The following is a 23,886-nucleotide window of genomic DNA, read 5'->3' as shown; positions in this document are numbered from 1 at the left end:
ACGGATGTCACGCTTTCCCTTTTAGACTTCCAGAATATACTTCATTACTTCTACATTTTATTTTTTAGAAAAAAAATATTTTTCATGTTAATATAAATGTTTTATTTTCTCTTTTGAATAATACACAAAACAATTCGTCCTAAAATCTCATATCATTATAAAGTGGGTCATCAATTATGGAATAGAGGGAGAAAGATTTAATTAAGTGGCACGACACCATTGGCTCCACCACCTATACGAAATCCTAGTCAGCTTTCTTCCCAATTAGTCCTCCAAACTCCAAAGTCTCCGCTTGATTCAAACAGACCTCACTCCCTCCGTCGCAATGGCGATCTCTCCCACCACATTCGCCATCGCCGCTCTCCTCCTCATTACCCACCTCACATCCCCCGCTGCATCCCTCTCCTCCGACCCCGTCGTCGCTGAGCTCTCTGCCCTCCAATCCCAGTCCCCTACCGGCGTCATCCGCCTCTCCGACTCCCTCCTCCGCCGCATCCTCTCCCTCCCCTCCCCCCGCCCCTTCCACGCCCTAATCTTCTTCGACGCACACCACCTCCACTCCAAGCCCGAGCTCTCTCTCCCCACACTCAAATCCGAATTCGCCCTAGTTTCCGCCTCATTCCAATCGAACAACCCTAATCACAAATCCAAACTTTTCTTCTTCGAAGTCGAATTCCAGGAATCTCAATCCTCCTTCGCCCAATTCGGCGTCAACTCCCTCCCTCACATCCTCCTCATCCCGCCGACCGCCTCCGATGTCAAAACAGAATCGATTCAAATGGACGGCGCCGATTACTCGAGGCTGGCCGATTCCATGGCCGAATTCATCGAATCCAGAGCTCAATTGACCGTCGGCCAGATCAATCGCCCTCCTGTCGTTTCGAGGAAACAAATCGCATTCATAATCGCTGTAATCCTGCTCATGACCCCCTTCTTCCTTAAGAAATTGATCGCAGGCAACACCATTTTCCACGATAAGAACGTATGGATGGCGGGGGCGGTTTTCGTCTACTTCTTCAGCGTTTCGGGGGCGATGTTCAACATAATTAGGAAAATGCCGATGGTTATTGCGGACAGACAGGATCCGTCGAAACTGGTGTTCTTCTACCAGGGGTCGGGGATGCAGCTAGGGGCGGAGGGGTTCTCAATCGGCTTCTTGTATACGATCGTGGGGCTGCTGCTGGCTTTTGTGACTCATGTATTGGTGAGGGTGAAGAACAAGACTGCGCAGAGGGCTGTGATGCTGTTCGCGCTTTTCGTGTCGTTCTGGGCCGTGAAGAAGGTGATTTACTTGGATAATTGGAAGACCGGGTATAGCATTCATGCCTACATACCTTCGAGCTGGCAGTGATGGCTTTTGGTAAGCAATTGATGTTGGCTGAGTTTGTAGGATGTATTCATCAGTTTGTAGCAATTACAGTCACAGACATACTTGAGGCTTTCTTCTTTTGATTGGATATGCAATACTGAATATTTTTGTTGGATGGTTTGTTACCTTGCTGATGTCTTTTCAGTTAGTAATTACAATTTGAACTTTCCACTCTTGAATGCATCTATTTTTGTGTCTGTTTTTGTTTCGTGTGCTTTCTTTCAGTGTTTCTATGTTGAATGAAGTATGATGTGAGATGAAGGAAACCAAAGTATAACCTGAAATTTGGTGCTGTCATATCCCAAAACGAATGAATGAATTGCGGCCTTAAAAGTAGACTGCTGAGTTTACTATCTATCTTATGCTCATTCCATCAATAGGATTCACATCAATGTTTACTGTCCATCGTGTGCTCCTTCCATCAATAGGATTCACAACCTAGTTTGTAGAATGTTCTCATACGCATACACCATTAGTAGGGCTCGTAACAAGTTTCCAGAAATATAGTATTGTTGTCTTCTATTTATTCATCTAGGCTAGTCCAGGATTGGTTATGCAACTTATGTTAAACTTTGTTAATTTGCAGTGCTAGTACTTGTGATACTTACATGTTTGAGAGTAAAATTACTTGCATAGATTTTGAGTTATCTCAGTTCATTCAAGTGCCACTTTGATAGCAATGAAGAGAGTTGATGCTTCCAAATACCCTAAACTCGTAGATTTGTAGTTATGGAGGGGGTGTTCATGAGGTTCTTTCTCTAGTGGCATGAATTCTTATGTATCCTGTGACAATGGCACAGATTTCTTATTTGGAGGAACAAAATTCTCTTTCTCAATTCGAGGTTATAGGTCTAGTGACTCGAATTCTTCTTTGTCTTCTTTTTGCACTCTTCCTTCTGTGGTGACCGAAGTTTGAAAACATCGCATAAGTATGCCGTGAATGTTGCTGTAGTAGTGTATGAATGCTCTGCTGAGTGATGATCATTATGAGTATCTCAGTTTCGAAACAGTACTTTCTTCCTTTCTTTTTTGCATTCAACCCAAGGCTATTCATAGGGAGAATATATATCTCGAGTCCAAATCAAACTTGGACCCTCACAATCTCACTTAAAAAGTAGACATAAATAAGGATTCAACAAAAAGTCTCATAGCAGAGCATGCATATCTAAAAATTCTTTGCTTAAGCAGCAGCAGCAAGATTCCCTATAGATATAAATCACAATTACCCCTTCCTACTTCTGGCACACTTAGTTGCAAATAGTTGGGATATGGAAGAACAAGCCGAACTTGTCGGATTAGCCTTCATGGAGCACTACTACCACCTGTTCGACCACGACTGGGCCGCCCTCGTCTTGCTCTACAATCCGACGTCTATGCTCACGTTCGAGGGGCAGAGGATACAAGGGGCTGATCACATCTCGGCTAAGATCAACCAGCTACCGTTTGATCAATGCCGCCAAGCAATCAGCACTGTTGATTGCCAGCCGTCAGCCGTTGCCGGTGGTGTCGTCGTCTTTGTCAGTGGCAGTCTTCAGCTGCAGGGGGAGGAGCATTCCTTGAGGTTTAGCCAGGTGGCAAGTATATCCTGATAGTAGGCAACATGATTCATAAAACGAGTTCATTTTAGGATTGAAACTAATATTTATCCATGAAAATAAGGATTTTTTATTAATTCCTTGTAATGAACTGCAGATGTTTCACCTGATTCCGACGGGAGAAGGTGGCTATTTCGTGCAGAACGATATGTTTCGACTAAACTATGGTTGATTTCTACACTTTGGAGTTGTTATGAACTTACATTTTATTTCACATTTATTCGAAGTTGGGTTGGTTGTCATGTTGTGGTTATGCATATATGCAATGTGCCATTTGGATATTTATCTTTGAGACTATATACCAAAAGATATAAATTCTCAATTGTATTTGACTTGAAAACAACTAAGTTATCCCGCCATACGGATGGAAATTGCATTCAAGGTTTAGTATATGAGATGTTATTCACATTTTAAACGTTCAACCTACTTTATTAAATGTATAAATCAAGACATAATAAAGTTTCTTCATAAAAAACAAAAAGTTCATATTATCATGAAAATAAAAAAAGAACACCCTAAAAATTTGAGAGCAATTTACTAAAAATCAAATTAAAATTGGAAAGAGAAGACCAAAAACTTTGACGTTAGAAGGCTAATATTGTCGAACGAGGATCTATTCGTGATGATTCGACCACGTATCATAATACATTATAGTGGTAACTGGAACTCATCAACTTTAGTCAAGTGCATCTCAAGCATTCGATTAGATATGCATCATGCGGTGTGAATCATACAAATTCTTTTGATCAATTTCAGTATCCTAATTAATTTAGTCCATGTTTATCTTTGATCAATTCTCTTCTTCCTAGAAATTGACCCCCACAAGGCCACAAACCCCCACCAATTTTTTGGGAGAATTAAGCGGTTTTCCCTCATCTCTCCTCCCTTCTCTCTCTCTCTCCTTCCATCTCCTCTCTTCCAAAATATTCCCACACCCACCAACACACAATTCGCGTTGGATAACTTCTCCGACAACGCCACCGCCACCGCCACCGACACCACCCTTATATTTCCTCAAAATCATTTCTTGATTTTCTTCATTTCATGCCAACCTTATTTCTTCCACCAATCACCTCATCAATCATCTCCCATCATTGAAGAAATAATCCCCTTTTATCCAATTCATAATTTCGTCGCATGCATATAGATATATCGGCCTATTGTGGCATGTTTACACCAACATTATTTGAAGATATATATACACTTCTTTTAAATCTCATGTAAGGTTTCATTTTACCCCCTTTTCCTTTATTGCATGATGCTTAATTAGAACCTTATGAAAATACTTGAGTGCAAATGGAGAGATGCCTATAACAATTTAATTGTGATTAATTAATACTTTATGGCACTACTATTGCTTTGGAAGTAGGCAAAGGAGGAATCCTTTTTGACATATTGGTGGTGCTTTGTCCTACATTGTGCTTCATATCCTACGATTTCTGAGATGGGAACAAAAATGAAGGGAATATATAAAGGATTCAAATACGGCATCACCCAAATGTTTGGTAATTAATTTTTCCTATTTCTCTAAAATTAATCATCTTCTTGATTAGTGTTTAATTAGCTGGTTTTGCAGCAGTGAAGGAACCAGAAATGGAAATTGGGGGTCCCACTGATGTCAAACATGTAGCACATATAGGGATGGATGGCTCCTCCGGAAATGCACCCTCTTGGGTAAATAGTATAATCATTTTCATACTAATTTATAATACAATTGGTGCTTGTGATATAGATACATATAGTTTAGATGTCACAGATTTGATCTTTATTATTGTTTACACATACAGATGAATGAATACAAGACGGAGAATGATCTTGCAACGACATCAATTGGTAATTCTGCCTCTGGTTCTGGATCAACCGGCATGTCTCCGTGGTCATCCCGAGGTCGCCCTCTTATCATCTCTATCATTTTTTTGGTTGGAATACTCTTTATTCGCTAAAAAACGGCTAAGGAATTTTTTTCATTCAAATAAGGGCGTTAATTTGTGTTTTAAATGCACCATCTACGCTTCAATTTAACCATGCTTTTCTTTGTACGATAAATTTTAGTCATTTTTTTATATTTTCCTACGTAATTGAGTCTATTTTTTTTATCATGATAAGATGAGTTTGTTGTAATGTATATTACACGTGACATATGTTTATAAATATACATGCAAAGAAAATTGAGTATCTAGGGTTTGTAATACTATAAAATTTCACCTGGCTCTCTTTAACATTCAGTATTGATGCTTTTCTTTTGATATCTTGGTGAGGGAATAGTGATCAGAGGTTGGTTTATCATGAACAGAGTTTGGCGATTCCGTAAGGCACGATGAGAACTCGACGGAGGTTGCTCCTGTGAAGAAGAAGGAGAGGAGGAAGAAGCCAAGATCGAATAACGTTAACTCTCCAAAATCATCGAACGGCTCTTGTTCATCAAGGCCTTCAAGGCAAGGAAAGCAAAAAACCAAATTCAAGGAAAACAATGCAAAAACAACAAACATCCAAGTTGTGTAGAATTAAAACTTGAAAATTTCTTCCATTTTCTCCACTTCTTCAATAAGGGGACTTCTTGTTTTGTTCCTACACTGGAGAGTTAATTAATATCCAATTGATGTTGTAGGAAATCTGTGGTATTTAGGGGGGGGGGGGGGGGAGGGGTGTATTGTGGAGTACTTTATTTTGGAGGTGAAAATGAGCCAAAAGATCAAACACTATATATAAAGATTGATATGAGAAACTAAATTTCTTTTTTCTTCTTTTAAATTTAGTTTCTTCCTCGGAGTTGAGACGATGAGGACTTTGTACATATTTGGTAACTTGTTACTTTTGTTGACAAATAATTGTGCCGATTTGAATACTATTATTATTTGATCTTAACCTACTATTATATATTTCATTTTGTAGTGTCATTTTTCCGTGCCTAGTTTCTTGAATTGGTATCTTTTAAATAAGTGGAGGGTTTTTTTTACAATTGTCTACGACTTTAATCATAGTCCAAAAGTTTTCATCTCACTTAAATAATGGTTGTTTTGTCATGTACTCCCTACTCGGTTCCATAGTAATGGAAGCGTTTCTTTTCCGCACGAGATTTAAGAAAAATTATGTTAAGTGAGTTAGGTAAAAGAGGAACAAAGTAGAAAATGAAAAAAGTAGAGAGATGAAGAGATAGTAAAGTTAGTGAGAAGAAATGTGTTTACTTTTTACTAAAAAGAAAATTACTCCCCTACTATGGAGGCAAAATGACTCTACTACTATGGAAACGTAGAGAGTATAATTATGCTTCTGACTAGAATGCCTTTAAGTTGTGTCGTTATTTTCAATTTAAGAATTTTAGTTAATGTAATTTTAAAGAATTTTAATAAAGTGATTTTCATATTTTTTTGTGTTGGTTATTATAAGTGGATAGTAATTTAAAAATAAAAAATAAAAAATAAAATTAACTTGTGGTATAATTTGAGCCTTTGAGATTTGGTTTGGGGTAGGTCCATCATTCATGTTGGGCCTAAATAAATATAGCAGCCCATATAAGTATTTTTCAAAAATTTAAAAGAATTGAAATGAGGCCCAAAGAAATGTTTGAAACACAGACGAATTAACCGTCACACCGCCGATACCTTCGTCTCCTCTCTATCTCTGAAATTCTACATCTCCATTTCACCGCCGATTAAACGCCAAAATGGTCGATTGCATCCAGTCTTTTGGTCGTCTCGGTGTTGGATACTGGTTTTGGAAATCTGATTGAATATTGTTCAATTAGGGGAAGGGTAAATAAACAGAAAAATGATTGCGGATTTGCACCTATTGAGGACAATCAGCGCGGCCATGCGCCACCGCCAAATCGGGGAAGGCCTCTCCAATATCCACCGCCGCTTATTACACCACGGTCCAGACACCGTTGACGAGCTATTCGAAAGGCATGTAGTGAAGGACGATAACAAGCACCTCGATGATGACGAAAAGGAACTTTTGACTCGGCAGCGACTCACCAGCACTCGGCGCGAGGCTCTGAGCCTGTACCGGGATATCATCCGAGCCACTCGGTTCTTCATGTGGCCTGACTCGCGGGGCGTCCTTTGGCGCGATGTTTTGAGGGAAAATGCGCGGAAGGAATTCGAGGCTGCGCGCTTTGAAAAGGATCCGGAGGTAGTGACTCGGCTGCTTATCGGAGGACGGGATGCAGTGCAGGCGGCGATCGATAAGCTCGTGGAAAAGCAGAAGGAGCAAATCGAGAAGGAAAGAAATGAGTCGCGCCGCTGATGATGTTAATGGTAATTACTTCATATTTGGAATTGAATTTGCTGTTCTTAATTGAATCTGGAATTGCTCCTATGCCATATTTCCAAATCAAATTACTTAAGGGTAGCAATTTTTGCCTTTTTTTTCCTTGAGCTGTTGTTGGTAGTTATCTATTTTTTGGGGAAATTGGGGATTAAATGGGATTTGTACGTTATAGGTTTCTTGTGTCTAGCTTGTGTATTTTAATGTTGTTCATATTACACAGAATAAAGGTTTTGAATTTGTTGTTTATTTGTATGTTGGGGAAACATGATTTGTGGAGCATATAATGCGAAGGTAGAAGCATAACCTTGAAATGGATGAGGAACAGATGGAATTGAAGCTCTTTGGGTATATCTGTTTAAAAACTTGTCTGAATCTTCGACAAGTAGTGGCCATATGAATATGGATGGCATATCAAGGTGTTCTTCAACCTTTTTGGTCCCCCTTAGAATAAGTCAACTTAGTTAGCAACTCCATCTTTACACAAGTCAGGGTTATAGAGAATGGAGAAAAAAACAGACAGGAAATGGCACAGTAATCTCTATGGAAGATTCATTACCTTAATGGTTTATGCATATGCCGGTGTGTAGGGGAAGTTTGTCACAGTTAATGCATTTGTTATTTCGTATATTTACTTGTAGATGATTGAGAACTTAGCCCAATCACATAACTAATGTTGTTTGTTCAGTACACTAATAGTGAATAAAGCTTGTGGTTCTGTCTACTGTCAAACCTTGCTAATTGACAAAAATCAAGTCTGCTATTTTATCCTTGCTAGCTAGGTGCATCAAGTCAATTTGTATCCAGTATTGTCACCGTCCATATCTTTTACTGTTAATATTAGATGAAAGAGTTGTTGATGCTAGTTTATCTTGTCTAAAAAGGTTTAATCTATAGAGAAGCTTAACTATTAGTGTTTCTTAATGACTAGATGTAATCATGAGCCCCATTCCAATTGAGATCCAGTTACTGAAAAGGTTGCATCTATTCCAATCTTTTTAAACTTACATTCATTATTTTTACTCCCTCACGATCTCGTCAAGTTTGACTAGTAAGCTCAGACGTGAAATTTGTAAATTTGAGCTGTAGACGATGCTTGGTTCTATCTGAGCGTGAGAAGCAAGTTGATGAAAATGTTATATGACAACTGAAATGTATTACTAGTTGTATATATCCATGCTTCTGGCTGTAGATATTAAAGTTGGATTCAAATCAAATAGCCTCAGATATGTCTTGATAATGGCTGCTTTTTTTCTATGCAACCATGAACCTTGAGAATAATAGATTATGCATATTAGCTAGAAAAGTTGTCTGATATGATCTTCAGGATCATAATATAACTAAGCAAGACCAATGTTATGACTCAATGACTGATACGCCTCCTCGAGTGCTACAAATGTATCTGTTATCTTTCTTAAGTAATACTTCTTGGAGAGAGGGTGGGTGTAAGAATCGGGTTTTAGGTTGTTTATATTCTATTTTTATGCAAATGGAGTACATGTTAAAGAAAGGAAGGAGGAGAGCAATTTGGATATATGAACACAATTAAATGCTCTAAATCTAATGCCTTATGAATTAGTATGGATTCATATGATGCTGGAGTGAATTCCTCAGCTTATGTAGTTTTTCTTCTCTCTGGTTTCCAGTTAAAAATTTGTATGAATTTGCAATCAGGTTTTATGCTTAGGAATGAAGAGGCCATGCCATATAATTGATAATCTCATTTTTTTCAGATGTAGAAGCCTTCTGAGTGTTCACCGTTTTCTTCAACATTAAAAGCGTGCCACCAACATAACATTGGTTAATTTGGATAACTGCGTATGGTTTAAATGTGAAGTTGTAATATTTTCCAATATTGTTAGGCATAGTTTGGTAACTTTATAAAATTATCCTAAGTTAAATTATATCCATATAAATTATCTTAATAAATGTGGTAGGCATTAAGAAATATCAGTATTATTTTTTATGTTGTTTGATAGAGTTTCTAAAATAATAGATTAAAATAGATAATGATAATAGTATCCTTTAATTAATTTTCATAATAATTAAGGTTATATTTAAAATTAGAGAAAAAGGTAGCCTCCATCTCCACGCAGCCTTCTTCTCCATTACTTCACTTTCTCAACTCTCCATTACTCATTCCATCACTGATCACTCCACATTTTAATTCCACTCATGAAGTAGGTCTCCATCTTTATATTTAATACTAATACTATGAATATACGCAACCTTGAGTGGTACAAAGTAATCAATGAAAGCTTAATTGGGAATGAAGAACTTTAATGGAGTTAGGGTTATAGATACAAATCCTAGAATCAATTAATATGGGCTTTTATAGCTATATTCCGTTTTATATTACCGCTAAACTTATTTTCATTAATATATTAATTTCATATTTCGATTCATAATTTAAATTGATGAATACATAAGTTTTAAAAATAAAGTACTGTTATGTGTGATGCTCCAAATATTTATGTTTCGATGTGGTGAATGAATCGGAAAAGTTCTATTAAGTATTTTCCATTTTTATTTTGACAATTTACTAGGGGTGAGCAAAAAAACCGGAAACCGAATATCCGAAGATTATATGAACTTCTTACTTTTGCGATCGTCCTTTCTTCTAGAATAAAAAAAAGAGTGAACTACGCAAATGGTTCATGAACTATGCCTTTTGCACACCAATGGTCCCTGAACTTTAAAAATATCGTGGGTAGTCCCTGAACTAAGGTGTAATCACATTTATGGTACTTTTTCACTATTCATCACAATTTTACACCCAAAATGCCCCCAAGGCATGAAGGGCATTTTGGGACTTTCATATCTAGGTATTGAATTTGATATTTTCTTTATCTAGTACTAAATATGATATTTTCTTATAGTTTGAGTACCTAAAATGGTATTATTCACTTCAAGTACCTAAAATGATATTATTCACTTCACTTTTTCAGCATTTCTTCTTTCTCTCTTTCTCTAAAAAAAAAAAAAATAATAGTACTATGAAATTATTAAATATATTAATTATAAAAATCAAAATTATAAATTTAATTATAAAATAATTTTCACAAAATTTAATTTTGATTGTGATTTGATTATTTTTTTAATATTAAAAATTAATTTTTTTAATTAAAACTAAGCATTAATTTTCGAAAAAATTAAGAATTTTCGTGAAAATTCTTAATTTTTGATGATATATTCTCTTGATCTATTATAAGTTTTGATGATGTATTCTCTTAATTAATTTTTTTAATTAAACTAACCATTAATTTTTGAAAAAATTAAGAATTTTCGCAAAATTAATTTTTAGGAAGTGAAAAATGAATAAGCTTACTTGCATGTAAAATGTGTTGAAGTCGTTGTAGCCATCCCTACATACATGGTAAAAGAAAATTTTGATGCTTGAGTACGAATGCATATACAAGGCTCATCAATCAGCAAGGTTATTAAGTTATGATTATATCCCAATTCCCATGGTAAAAAAACAGTTACAATCATAGATTCTTGGCCAAAAATAAAACTTCCATAATTTCCCAAAACATCAAATACTTTGTGAATTACAAGAGTTTTCCCTCCACACCCAACTGACAACAATCAATCTTCATGTGAGTGAACAATAATAGATCAAGAGAATATATCATCAAAAATTAAGAATTTTCGCAAAAATTAAGAAATTTTCAAAAATTAATGCTTAGTTTTAATTAAAAAAAATTAATTTTTAATATTAAAAAAATAATCAAATCACAATCAAAATTAAAATTTGCAAAAATTATTTTATAATTAAATTTATAATTTTGATTTTATAATTAATATATTTAATAATTTCATAGTATTATTTTTTATTTTTATTTTTAGAGAAAGAGAGAAAGAAGAAATGTTGAAAAAGTGAAGTGAATAATATCATTTTAGGTACTTCAAGTGAATAATACCATTTTAGGTACTCAAACTATAAGAAAATATCATATTTAGTACTAGATAAAGAAAATATCAAATTCAATACGTAGATATGAAAGTCCCAAAATGCCCTTCATGCCTTGAGGGCATTTTGGGTGTAAAATTGTGATAAATAGTGAAAAAGTACCATAAATGTGATTACACCTTAGTTCAGGGACTACCCACGATATTTTTAAAGTTAAGGGACCATTGGTGTGCAAAAGGCATAGTTCAGAGACCATTTGCGTAGTTCACTCAAAAAAAAATGATGTGTATTTATTAGGTCAGTGTTAATTCACAACCAAGAAGGTCAGTGTTATAAATTGTATAGGTAAAATAGGGCTTATTCACGACTAAGATGCATATGGTCATTTAAAGTCAATTGTAGGCGAAATAAGGCAATTTGGGAATAATGAGCTTCGTCATTGTCTATCATTATATTAACGGCTCTTTTTGGGATATCCCAAGGAATTTGGTAATTTCTTGAGCTACTTTTGCTTGTTTTGAGATTGGAGAAATCTTAGCATTGAGTTTAAAACATACTATCATGTAATTATAAATCATCTAATATTTATAATTTGAAGTTTGTACAATATTTAGAGTTTGCATTTTATTACTCTCCGAAAGGTAAATAATATAGGTATCAGTTCTGTTAGCATGGTACGTAGCAAATACATCATCACTTATTTAATCGATTATTTTCTCGGAGGGAGGGTTCCAAACTAAAGCATTACTTATATTTTATAAAATTCTTCATGCACCACCTATTTTACTCGCCGGATTAATATATTATTAAAATTTCTATAAACTAAGGAATTTTTCAGAAGGAACTTGGCAACACGATTTCGATTAATCGATTAATAATTATCATACCATTACAACTCTCGTTCTCTCCACACTCAAAATTAAATACTTTCAGAAGCTCTGAGAATTCCTGGTCGATCAAAATAAATACTATGGCATAGCAGACGAGAATTTATATCAATAATTCCGCATAGTACTGTCAAAATTTGAAATATACGATCCAGTAGTAAAAAATCCCTATAAGATTCTTGAGTAGGACAACTAGTCAAGTCATGTCAATCGAGATACTATTATTTATTTTTAATTTGTCTTACTATATATACACATGCAAGGAAACGAGTCAGTGAAAATGATAAATATTGATAAAATTGAATATGTCATTTGATCATGGATAAGTGACGGGTGATTTCTTTTTCATTATTTTAATTGATATCTAATATTTCTAATATTGTTATTGCTGAACTTTATGTACTACTCCATCTGTCTCATAGTAGATGTCACACTTGGGAATTAGCACGAGATTTTAGGAGGTGTTGTTTTATGTGTTAAATGGAAAGAGAAAATAATATATTTATATTAATGTGAGAGAGAACTTTTTTCTAAAAAGGAAAGGTAACATCTTTTGTGGGACAAACTAAAAAGGAAAGTGTGACATCTATGATGGGACATGTGAGTATAAAAAAGGGCGATGACTGCATTATGTCATTTGGATGAAAGCTTGCTTCACAGCAATGATTGTACCGTTTGTTGTTACCTTAAATACATGACTAAAATCACCTTCATCTATCTTATTAGTAAAAGCAAAGTTATTTGTCGTAGCAATTCACCCTAACTCATAGTTCCATCACTTCACTCAATATATATACACTCACAATGAAGTGATTCCCTCAAAATGTAAATAAATGCAAATTTCAAATATTTATATTTTTGGTTTTGAGAGTCGGTGTTGAACCACCAACTCATACTTAGTTAATTTCAAATATTTTTTTAGTAATAAGAAACAATGTATTGTACTAATATCAAACTGTAAAGTTTAGGAACCATATTTTTTTAAAGAGCACACAAATGTTCAAGTTCAAATCTTTTTATGTAAATGTTGCTCCCCATCCCAAAAAAATTGTCACTTATTTTCATTTCCCTCTATCCTATAAAATTTATCATCTTTCACTTTAGTATTATCACTTTTGGTAGTGGACCACACATTATATTAACTCATTACAATTTCGGAGAACGTAAGTTAGAGATGTGAACGAACAAGAGATAAATGATTTTTACTTTAATAAATTTTAAAAAAAATCTCAAAACGAGATAGAAATGAATTACTATTATACTTTAGTAATGAGTAAGACTACAATATCATAAAACTCTTCTAAATAGATTTCATATCAGACAAATATATTTATAAATAATTATGTTATTTAGGATAGATAAAAAAATGAAATAGTATGTTTCCATATGCCTTCCTAACAATGTTCCTATTGTTAAATACCACACAATAGAATAATCCAAATCTATTGAGATCGAGATCAACGTTACAAATATAAAATATGTATATGGCTTGAACTAAAAGCAGAACGAAAGGAATAAAACAAGCGGAAATAAAAGTGAAAATAATAAAATAAAACAGACTAACAGTAAATCGAGTCAATAAAAGTTTTCTTTTTAGATTGAGACTAATGAACTTCATATAGTTTCAAAACTGAGCAAACAATTATCCTAATGTTAATTTTTTTAAAAAAAAGAAGAATTGTTTAAAAACTTGGAAAAATTTGCGGATTTGTGTTCACTAAATTTTACACTTATTTATATAGAGAAAACTTCAATACTTATCAATTCAAAACACCTTATAAAATGAATCGAAAATTAACAGAAGAGGAAAGACCAAAGGCCTTTTCTTTATTTACAAAAATCACTGTCTAAATAAATGTGTTATTAATTTAAGATGACTATGTTTCTAACATACATAGAGTGAATAATTAGCATTTCACAAATAGTGACAGAACTATGATTTGACGCCGCATCCACATAAAATGTTAAAAATAAAATTAAACATTAATAATACTCCATATATTAAATTTTAATGTTTCTATTCTGATTTTATGAGACATATTTGGTGACCTATTCGACGAGTAATACATATTATTAATAATAAAATAACAACAAAACTTTTATATTTATTTATAAATACTAAAATTGCTAATTTTTTATTTTATTTTATTTTATTTTTTCACACATTACGAAGGGCATATCCACCTATGGGCCTCCAATCGTTACGTGGCATTGCCCCTGAATTAGATATAATTATGTGTATTTAATACTCCATGTTACAAGAAATTGCAGAGTGAGTAATTGTGAAAAGAGCATCTTGAGCTCCAGCAAAATTGTGCACACCATTTAATGACTAGCTGCAAATTGTTTCAAAATAAATACTACAATGTACTATATTTTGGTCCAACTCAAGAGGAGGAAATGATCCTCGAAATTATTTTGGTTGGTAGACTCACCTCTCAAAATTAAAGGAAATAATGAGCACAGGTACTCTTTTCTGAACTTTCCCTTGCTAATTCATTAATTAAAATTCCATCCCTACCTACATCATTTATGCAAATTCAATCAAACTTTTTAACTTTTAGTATTTTAATTTAGTTTACAATTTCTACTAAATTTAGTTGACGATGTGATGATATAATATTAATTGGTAGGATATCTGGTGTGATGACATTGTCTAACAAATGTGATGACATTATATAACTGATATGATGATCTTGTATAACTGGAATAATGACAGTATATAACATGTGTGATCTAAATTAGGAGTAAGGTTAAATTTAGAATTTGTGATTATTAACTTGCAACATTAACCACATCTTGTTGTCGAGATAATATTACCCATGTGACATTGAATGAGTCCGAGATCTACATCTATGAATTGAAAGGTCATAATGACCAACTCTGCAATTAGTTGTTAGAATCAATAGGTCCTCAAATTGTTCATTTGAAAAAACTGAAACTCTTCTTATTAGATGATCATGATACTTCCTGAAACTGGAAATTCTTGATCAATGGAGGAACGCCCTTTTAGTTCAATAAGATACCAAAGTGGATGATTGACTCATTTCATACTAGATACGAGGATGGATATGCACAGTATTAAACATTTGCCATCCAAAATTAGATTCCTCTATCTTATACTTATTCCCTTTTTCTCTCTTATCTCCAATTTAAATCAATACTCCAATTATTTATTTTTCTTTTTTATACTGTTAAGTTTATTTTAAAATTTATATCATCTACAATTAAGACTTGGTTGTGAAAGAAACGAGAATTATATAACACACTAATACATAGGGTTAATTCATTAAAAAACTTATCTTTTAAGGACACAAAAATCGAGATGTAATTACTTCCGTTGAATTTTTTTAAAAATAACAATAATTTAGGACGCAAAAGAAAGCGTTCCAAAATAAAGGACAAATTACCTTAATCTTTTGCTTTTTTAGGACGTTTTCATTTGTATCCTTTAATTTAAATTGGGACACTAACAATAATGATACTTTTGAAGCGTTTGTAGCATATTTAGAAACACTATTAGCGTCCTCAATTGTATTAAAAAAATGTACTTAACATGTTTTATTGTTGTGGTGATTGCCTATAAAATAATGAAGTTTGATAAAATTTCAGTTTTTCTTACCTTTAAGAATTTGATGACAAATAACAAAGTTTCTAAAATTCGCTATTATTTCCATTTGATCAATTATGTTTTATTTTGTTTTTTATAAATATTTTTTAGATCCAAAACGTTGTCGTTTAGTCATTCACTTTGTTACTTCAATACCCATATGTCATTATTTATTAACATCATCAAAAATTAAAATTTACACATATGCACCAATTTAAAAACATAGTTTAAAATTTTATTTAATACCCATCCCTTTGATTAATATCTAAACATCTAATTATTTCGTAACTAATGCGACTACATTCGCGCGCAAAGGGTGAGCTCCAGTGCACTTAAACTTTGTTCTACATTATTCTATTGTGGTCACCAATATATATCTATTAATATTCCCTTAACAAAACTTTTTTTACATCAGCTGGTAATAAATATACGTTTCCTTATCAATAAATCCAAAATAGGGAATAAATTTATATCAATATTAATTGAAATAGAAATACGTGTATTTTTATTTCCTTTTTTTGAATTGAGTGATCACAAATTATTCACATGAGAATCTAAGAATTTAAATTTGTACTACTTTTTACCTAAAATATAGAATACATTCCAACGGAGCGATGCATAAACAATTTGAATTCGGACCTCAAACATAAATTTTTAACAAACGAAGTTCGAAAATTTGTTTCAATCACAAGTATTACTCCTAATAATATTACTTTTACATGCATTTCTATTAAAGATCATAGTTGAGTTTCATGCTTGTGAGTATGATGTAATGTTTGGTAATCTCTACAAAACTGAAAAAGTTCAAAAAAATTAGGAATCTGTCCGTCCGATAAAAATATGCATGCTTTCCACTTTCGTACATATCATACTTTAACTACATTTTCCCTCTTCTCTCATGTTTTATCCATTGTGTGTTAATTTATGTGTCATTTTAAACACGTATATTTTTATAAGACGGATGAAGTACTATAGAATTATGACCAGCTATACTTAAGGAGTTCATAGAGAAAAACTAAATGAAAACTGAACTCCAAAGGTACTAACTAACAAAATGTTTAGATGATAGAGTTAAGACAAACAATATGAAAAGGAGTCGTTGTTCGCTCGATTTCTGGTTGATGGTTGTAGTCAATACCCGAACCAATCCCCCTTGCAGATTAATGAAAAATCCTGCAAATTTCGCCGTCTTCATTAATCAGCAAGGATTCAATTTGAGGTGCGTTCTTGACTTCTTCCCTTCTCTCTGTAAAATACAAGTTTGTTAGAAATTATGAAGATGCAGATTAACTGTTCGATGAAATGCTTGAAAAAGATGACAACTTTACCAGCAACGTTTTTGGTCACGCAGCGTCATTTAGGAGAGCGGATTTGATCCTTTCAACCGTGCATTTGATGAGGCTGTTGACGGTGGCGACGGAGCCCAGAGAGAGCTTCGCGGTGGGGACGGAATCGACCAATATCTGGAAGGCGACGGTTAGCAACGAGCCGACTTCAGTGATTCCCCCGGTTTGGTGATCGCCACCGTCAGGTAGTATGGCGAACCCAGATGGCAGGAGGGCTACGTAGTCGGGATCTCCACCGCTCAACACGAGGTTCATCGCTATGATGTCCACGGGAGCGTAGATCACGTAGGAGCCCGTGGCGTCGCTGCAGCTCTCCTGCAGTATCAGCATATTGCTCTGGCTCGAGTTGGCGCTCTGCATTCGTATTTTGGATGGTTAACGCTTTGAGCAACGTTGAAACGAGAAAAACAAGCAACGTTGAAACGAGAAAAACAAGCAACGTTGAAACGAGAAAAACAAGCAACGTTGAAACGAGAAAAACAAGCAACGTTGATAAATCTTACGTTGACGCGAAGGAGAGAGACGGAGTTTCCTGGATCACGGCCGTTGGCAATGTGAGCCATTTCTTGAACAAGGCCACCATTTGAGAGAATATCCCACTTTTCAAGCAAGAAGAAGGCAATGTGTTTTAGGTGATAGGATAGTTCAATAGTTTATCTTTGATGAGAAGTTGAAGAAGTGATATCATACCTCATTTCGTGAATTCTCGTTGCGCAGGAACTCGAAGACTCGTTTTGGGGGCACAGGGAGCCAGAACGAGGTTGCAGCGCTGAGGACAATCCCTGGAGGTCTCCCCGGATCGTCCATGCTCTTCCTAGTCATCACTCTCACATCATCCGCTCCACTCCCCGAGAGCGTGGTCCACGTGTGTGCAGTCGAGGCGCCCACGCCGGTGCAGAAGCTCATCACCATCCTCTCAGCAAGCTTCAACATGCTCTTTCTCCCCTTTGGAGAAGATATCACTGCATCACATGGTAACACAATTAGTTTCTCTAAAACTCCAAAACATTTGATCATTTTCATTTTAATCTTTCTTGATAATTTCTCTGTACGTACCTCCTACATCCCCAGATGAAATGTTACTTGCCATCACACTAGCCAGTCGCTCACATTGCCGGTCTAGTATTGCCACCCATCTTCGGGCTCCAAAGGCAAGGCCGGAATTCACTAACAGTTTGTAGATATTATGCACTGCTCTATCATCAACCTCTACATGTTCAACCCATGTCACCTTGAAGAGAGTAGGAAAGCAAGCTTGTTAGGCTCAAATCAAAATCGGGTAAAATGGGAAGGAATCGCACGTACCTTTGAGTAGCCATTGGGCAATTCTTGGATCAAACAACCAGACGGCCTTCGCCTGCATTTTGATATGGTTGCAGGTCTTAAGTTATCCAAAGAGACATCCACCACTGCCCAAGTTCCATCGCCGTGTTGTTTGCAATATCTCACGAAGTGAGTCTCTCGAGTTGGGACCAACGGAGAAGGCACTTGGAACTCCGCAGTCATCTGAAATCAGAAGAAAAGATAAGATTTCTTGAAACATTTTCAAGTCATTTTATTCAGTAATATTTTGCCTCAAGTCCAATATTATCATACCACTTGCAAAGCTCCATTGTAGTTCCCTGCTACCCCAGTGGACAATATCTCCAGAGTCACTGCTCTAGAAACAATATTCGAAAACACACTCGACCATTGGTTCTGCAAACATAATACCAGACTTGGATCATAAAAACATTATGCAATTATCTATCTGGTTTAGATTTCAAAAAAATCATCACTTACTGTATCCATGAGGATCTCAACCAAGTTGATGTGGTTCATGATCACCACAGCCGACTCTCTCGAGGCTTCAGACTTCAATCCCAACGGCTTCGGCCCAATGCCTCGTGGGAACATCCTCACGTACTCGTCTTCATTCAACACATGTCCCATGCCATCGCTGTTCGGAAGCCATAAAGGCTCCCCAGTTTGGGCCATTCTGAGGAGTTCCTCCATGGCTGCCACAGCTAGCTCGATGATCATCGGCTTATCAGCCTCGGACGGTCCAGACACCAACCTCAGGAGATCAGAAGCTCCGAATATCTCCCCAGAAAAGCCCGTCGTTGTACCAAAACTGCTCACGCCAAGATCAACCGAACGAGACGCTCCTGATGAAATCGGAGGGTATGATTGCATTGGCTTTCCTACATACTTAGCAGCTAGCCCAGAAATCCTATCAATCTGTGAAGAGATTCATGCATAAAACACATTATTATTATCATCAAATTAATGCCAAATCCACCAACTCCTGTTGATGATTGACATTTAATTCAAGTAATTAAGTATCCATTTACACATTAACATTAATGAGTGGCCCCTCACTCTCTACCACAAGCTTTTATCAACATTAATTCCTTGAGCGAACACATTCAAGAGGACCATTCAATTCTCACCATGAAGTTAAACCGCGGACATTGTACAAAAGCTTTATTTCAACATTAATTTCCTGAACAAACACACTTAAAAATGACAATTCACCGAGAAATGTACGAATTTCAATAAACTCACCTCCTCCCTCAAGCGCACATTCTCGATCCTCAAGTGCTGCTCGTCGAACGGCATCTCTCCAACGGAGGCAGGCCCCCCACAGCTCGGGCATGCTGCGTTGCGGAGAGCCTCCTTGTACCTAATGTTTTCCGCTCGCAGCTTCTCGTTCTCGTTCCTCAGATGCGTATTCTCGTGCCTCTCGTGTTGTGACTGTGTTTAATTAATAACTCCACACCATTTCAGCCACACAAAAACATACATAGAGATAGAGAGAAATAGAGAAATGATAAAGATCATTACCTTCATTTGAGTTCGCTTATTTTGAAACCAAAACTTAACTTGCAATGGCTCTAACCCTAGTCGACGGCCGAGCTCCTTCCGCTGCTTATCATCTGGATGAGGGAACTCCTTGAAAAACCTAGCAACATATCACATACACACAATCACAAGAATTAGATAGATAAAAAAAAATTAACCTATTTTTTGTAAGAGATACATACGATTCCATTTCCTGGATCTGAAGCTGGGTGTGGCGGTGATAGCGCTTCTTCTTGTTGGGGTGGTCGTTGGGGTCTTCGTCATCGCCAGAGGCCGCCTCCATGTGGTTGGTGCCGGACTTGTTCTCGTAGCCGTCGTCTCGGATAAGGTCCAGCTCATTTTCTGGGGTTCCATTCCTCATTTCCAGTAAATGGTGGTGACTCTCAAACATATTTGATTGAAACATCTTTTTCTATATCAACTAAGCTTACTGAAATCCTTGCCAATTGTGGAAATAATTGAAATTAGAAAAAGATGGAATTTTGATTGAAAGATCGATGGAGAAATGAGCTAAGCTGTTAATAATGGCAGATCTTGGTATATTTTTAAATTTGCACGCTTGCAATTATAATCATATACAACTAGGAAAATAAATGGTTGACCTCTTGAGAGTTTATGGGAGTAAAAGGTGGTGATTTGACAGGGGAATTAATTCGAATTATGGATGCATAAATAAATACTACTCCATTACTTGGGAAAGTGAAGTTGAAGATTTTTTTGAACAATGTGAGGAGATGAAGAGAGAGTTAATTTACCAACCTTAACAACAAATGAGAGACGTGTTGGTTAATCTTCAACCATGTTCTTCAAAGCTTTAGCAAGGAAAACCCTATAGAGCTTTGTTCCTATCTCTCCCCTCTCTAGATATATAGTGAGATAAGGTCAAATGGGGTTTTGCATTTTATTAGTAGGATTTTATCTGTCAGTTTCAAAATAGCAAAGTTCCGGTTGGTTAATTATGTTTGGGCAATTGAGATAACATTGACTTTCGTCACTACTCTTTTTTGGGGTTTCTAACATAACTTTTTGAAGAACAAAAATTTAGAAAATTGGGAAAATTGAGGAGATTGACTTACTGTTTTAGAAGATGTTGATTTTGATAGCAAGAAGTAGTATAGCTAGGGTTAAAGGGTGGAAAGAAAAGGAGATGGTTTAAAGGTTTTTGATTGATGGTGGCGCCTTTCTTGTGAATAGAATTTAAGAAGAATAATTGGGATAGAGAGAGAGAGAGAGAGGTGAAGAAGAAAGGGGACCAAGTAGAGAAGAAATGGCAGCCCAAAGTTATTGCAGAGCGTGTAGAGAGGGTGCCAAGGCATTAATGGCGGGTAGAGAGATAGATAGAGATATTGAGAGACAATTAAATTTTTATTGCTGAGGAGAGAAAAGTGAACCGACTTCTTATCCCACTATCTTTAATAATCTCTTCTCCTACTCAATAAGTTTTTTTTTTCTTACAAAATGTGAACAAGATATTTCATTCTTTTTTCTTGAATTTTTGCCACTAGGGTTTCATACAATAGTATATGTGTACATTTATGCTTTGATAAACCAGGTTTATTAAGTTTTTTCAGTTCTCATTCACAGATTTTTTCTGTTTTTACAGCAACATCAGAAGAACTATACTAATAATTTTTACTGAAATTGTATGTAAATAATACTCCAGGCATTAATGACCAGGTATCACTTAATGGTATAACCGGTTTTGTAAATGTTCAAACATGGGGAAATTAAATTTTGATTACCACCACGTGGGAATACATTTAAACCAAAAATTGTAATTCACACACAATATAAACTCTAAATGTGAGTATATAAATTTCAGTCAGGTCATGTTGTGGCTATTAAAAATATAGGAACCGGCCATTTGAGTGATTCTCATCTGTACATAAATATATGGCGAATTATTAATGGTTTTTTAAGGTAATATATCAGTTTATTAATTTAGGCAGAAAAAAGGCTTCACAGAGAATGTGATGATCTAAGCACATAGAGATTTAAATTATTGTATTTAATTTGCGTGATGATATCAGTTTAGTATGTTGTACAATGGAATATTTTTTATGCTTAAGTAGTATTACATTGAAAAGAAAGAATATAATTAATTTTATTTTAGAAATAGATAGCATTTAAGTATGAATGATGCAATGAACCATATATAGTATAGGAATGGACGTTTTAGTAAGACTTAGCGTCTACAAATCATAGTCGTAGATACCCAAATAGGTTTTAATATTTAGGTGAACATACTTACATACCAGTAGTTTGCACCAAATAAGATAAAATATCCAACTAGAAATATTAAAATCAAGTACTCCCTCCGTCCCATGCTACTCGCACTTTTCATTTTAGGCCGTAAATTTGGGATTGATTTTTTTGTGTAATTAAAAAAGAATTTTAGGTGTAATGAGACATCACTTAATAAAAGAGCTCTTAACTTAAACTAACATATTAATTAAATGTATTAATTCTAACTTAAATTATAAATAGTGTAAGGACTTTGTGACGAGCCGAAAAGCAAACGTGCGAGTAGCACGAGACGGAGGGAGTACTATTTAAAACTTAAAATACAATGTAGAGGTGAACATAGGAGTTTGGGATGATACAATCTATAAATACAGTATGACTAATTCGAGTCCTTTTTTTTTCTACTAGTAGTTTTCCGTCAAAGTTCCTTCACTTTATATTGTAAAGTTAATAAATTCTTTATAATAAATAGTGATATAAATCTAAAATAACAATCGGAACACATAATTAAGCTCCTGGTATAAATTTTATATTGTATATTGTATCTCACTTTGATAGTTTTCATATTTAAGCTCCTGGTATAAATTAAATAATAAAACTTCAAACTAAATTTCATACTATATTAAACTCACATTAATTAAGGGTCAAGAATATACTAGGCAGATTAATGATACGAGTAAGACATTTTTAGAAACGAAATCTGATGTTCAAGACGGTCGGTCATTCTTTGCGTAGAACATTTATTATCTATCCTCATTAATTATTTAATACTCCATTTTATAGGAGTATAAAACACTTTTAGTGGTATAATATGTTTATACATAGGTGAGAATAGGGATGTCAATCGGGCCGGCCCATCGGGTTTCGGGCTGGCCTTACTCGGGTTGCGGGTCAATCGGGTGCAGGCTAATCGGGTTGTGAATTTGTTCGGGTTGTAAAAGGTCAACCCTAACCCTAAAAGCTCGGGTTTCGGGCTAGCCCAGCGGGTTAATCGGGTTGCTACCGATAAGATTAACATGCGATCCATCCAATAAATAATGATGAAAATTAGTTATATAAGATTGAAAGTTATTTTTTAGTTATCTATATTATAAAATTAATCAATGAAGTGTCGAATTATGAGTAAAAAGTAGAATAATAGAAATTTTATCGGGTTTTTAGGCCAGCCCATCGAGTTTTCGGGTTTGGCCCTAACAGGTCGCTGGTTAATCGGGTGCGGGCTAATCGAGTTTTAATTTTATCGGGCTACAAATTTCTAACCCTAACCCTATAAATTTGGCGGGCTATTCGGGCCAGCCCACGGGTTGCAGGCTACATTGACATCCCTATGTGAGAATATGAAGGAGTAATATAAAACTATAATATCTTATCCTCCCACCTTCTTTTACATCTATTTTTTGAGTGAATTATTTGAAATATTGGTTGATGTAATTTCTTCAATCTCAACAACAAACTAAAGATTGTTTCAGATGATGTGTAGTCATGTACCACTACATAATTCGAATCGTATAGTGTTAGTTTGGTTAATCAAATGTGTATATAAAATTGGAATCTTGAAGAGTAAATGAAATGAGGTGTGACAACTGAGACCATGCATTCATTACATACCTAAAGTGCTTAATTGGTTGGTGCTGACTTTCCCTTACCTTCTAGGAAGAAATATTATTTTTGTTTTAAACAGTATATCATTAAATATAGGACATTCTTTGTTTAATCATATATAGTCACAATGTATGAAGTAAGAGCAACGGTAAAATTTTGGAATACATGTTTATATTATCTGCAAATTAAAAAATTGTTAACTGTGTGGTG

The 23,886-nt window shown here is 35.0% G+C and overlaps 5 protein-coding genes across 11 annotated transcripts; 4 read left to right on the top strand and 1 right to left on the bottom strand.

Annotated features, from left to right (window-relative positions):
• The first annotated feature begins 258 nt into the window (after positions 1–258).
• On the top strand, positions 259–1,540 carry LOC121783964 (probable dolichyl-diphosphooligosaccharide--protein glycosyltransferase subunit 3B). The gene has a single exon (XM_042182148.1). The coding sequence runs from the start codon at positions 326–328 to the stop codon at positions 1,349–1,351; it is 1,026 nt and encodes a 341-aa protein (XP_042038082.1). The 5' UTR covers positions 259–325; the 3' UTR covers positions 1,352–1,540.
• Positions 1,541–1,678: 138 nt separating this feature from the next.
• LOC121783965 (nuclear transport factor 2B) lies at positions 1,679–3,180 on the top strand. The gene is made up of 2 exons (XM_042182149.1): positions 1,679–2,940; positions 3,062–3,180. The coding sequence occupies exons 1-2, from the start codon at positions 2,638–2,640 to the stop codon at positions 3,134–3,136; spliced, it is 378 nt and encodes a 125-aa protein (XP_042038083.1). The 5' UTR covers positions 1,679–2,637; the 3' UTR covers positions 3,137–3,180.
• Positions 3,181–3,913: 733 nt separating this feature from the next.
• Positions 3,914–5,576, top strand: LOC121784482 (CRIB domain-containing protein RIC10-like). Of its 3 annotated transcripts, none has more exons than XM_042182621.1 (5): positions 3,914–4,184; positions 4,334–4,469; positions 4,544–4,638; positions 4,752–4,851; positions 5,258–5,576. In XM_042182621.1, the coding sequence occupies exons 2-5, from the start codon at positions 4,409–4,411 to the stop codon at positions 5,464–5,466; spliced, it is 465 nt and encodes a 154-aa protein (XP_042038555.1). In that variant the 5' UTR covers positions 3,914–4,184; positions 4,334–4,408; the 3' UTR covers positions 5,467–5,576. The 3 variants fall into 3 exon arrangements, with proteins under 3 accessions (XP_042038555.1, XP_042038552.1, XP_042038554.1); XM_042182618.1 differs by having other exon boundaries at positions 4,541–4,638; XM_042182620.1 differs by having other exon boundaries at positions 4,331–4,469; positions 4,541–4,638.
• Positions 5,577–6,537: 961 nt separating this feature from the next.
• Positions 6,538–7,920, top strand: LOC121783209. Its single transcript, XM_042181210.1, has one exon. The coding sequence runs from the start codon at positions 6,733–6,735 to the stop codon at positions 7,207–7,209; it is 477 nt and encodes a 158-aa protein (XP_042037144.1). The 5' UTR covers positions 6,538–6,732; the 3' UTR covers positions 7,210–7,920.
• Positions 7,921–16,645: 8,725 nt separating this feature from the next.
• LOC121784515 (homeobox-leucine zipper protein MERISTEM L1-like) lies at positions 16,646–21,135 on the bottom strand. Of its 5 annotated transcripts, XM_042182669.1 has the most exons (13): positions 20,907–21,135; positions 20,590–20,690; positions 20,013–20,268; positions 19,813–19,930; positions 19,534–19,722; positions 18,769–19,206; positions 18,583–18,684; positions 18,292–18,492; positions 18,043–18,217; positions 17,677–17,948; positions 17,490–17,585; positions 16,969–17,340; positions 16,646–16,886 (listed from the first exon to the last, which is right to left on the bottom strand). In XM_042182669.1, the coding sequence occupies exons 3-12, from the start codon at positions 20,234–20,236 to the stop codon at positions 16,984–16,986; spliced, it is 2,172 nt and encodes a 723-aa protein (XP_042038603.1). In that variant the 5' UTR covers positions 20,237–20,268; positions 20,590–20,690; positions 20,907–21,135; the 3' UTR covers positions 16,646–16,886; positions 16,969–16,983. The 5 variants fall into 5 exon arrangements, with proteins under 5 accessions (XP_042038603.1, XP_042038601.1, XP_042038602.1 ...); XM_042182667.1 differs by having other exon boundaries at positions 20,590–21,135; XM_042182668.1 differs by having other exon boundaries at positions 20,013–20,260; positions 20,590–21,135.
• Positions 21,136–23,886: the final 2,751 nt, after the last annotated feature.

The sequence above is a fragment of the Salvia splendens genome, chromosome 21 (genome assembly GCF_004379255.2).
Source record: "Salvia splendens isolate huo1 chromosome 21, SspV2, whole genome shotgun sequence".
Classification (NCBI taxonomy): domain Eukaryota; kingdom Viridiplantae; phylum Streptophyta; class Magnoliopsida; order Lamiales; family Lamiaceae; genus Salvia; species Salvia splendens.
This window is presented reverse-complemented; position numbering and strand designations above follow the sequence as displayed.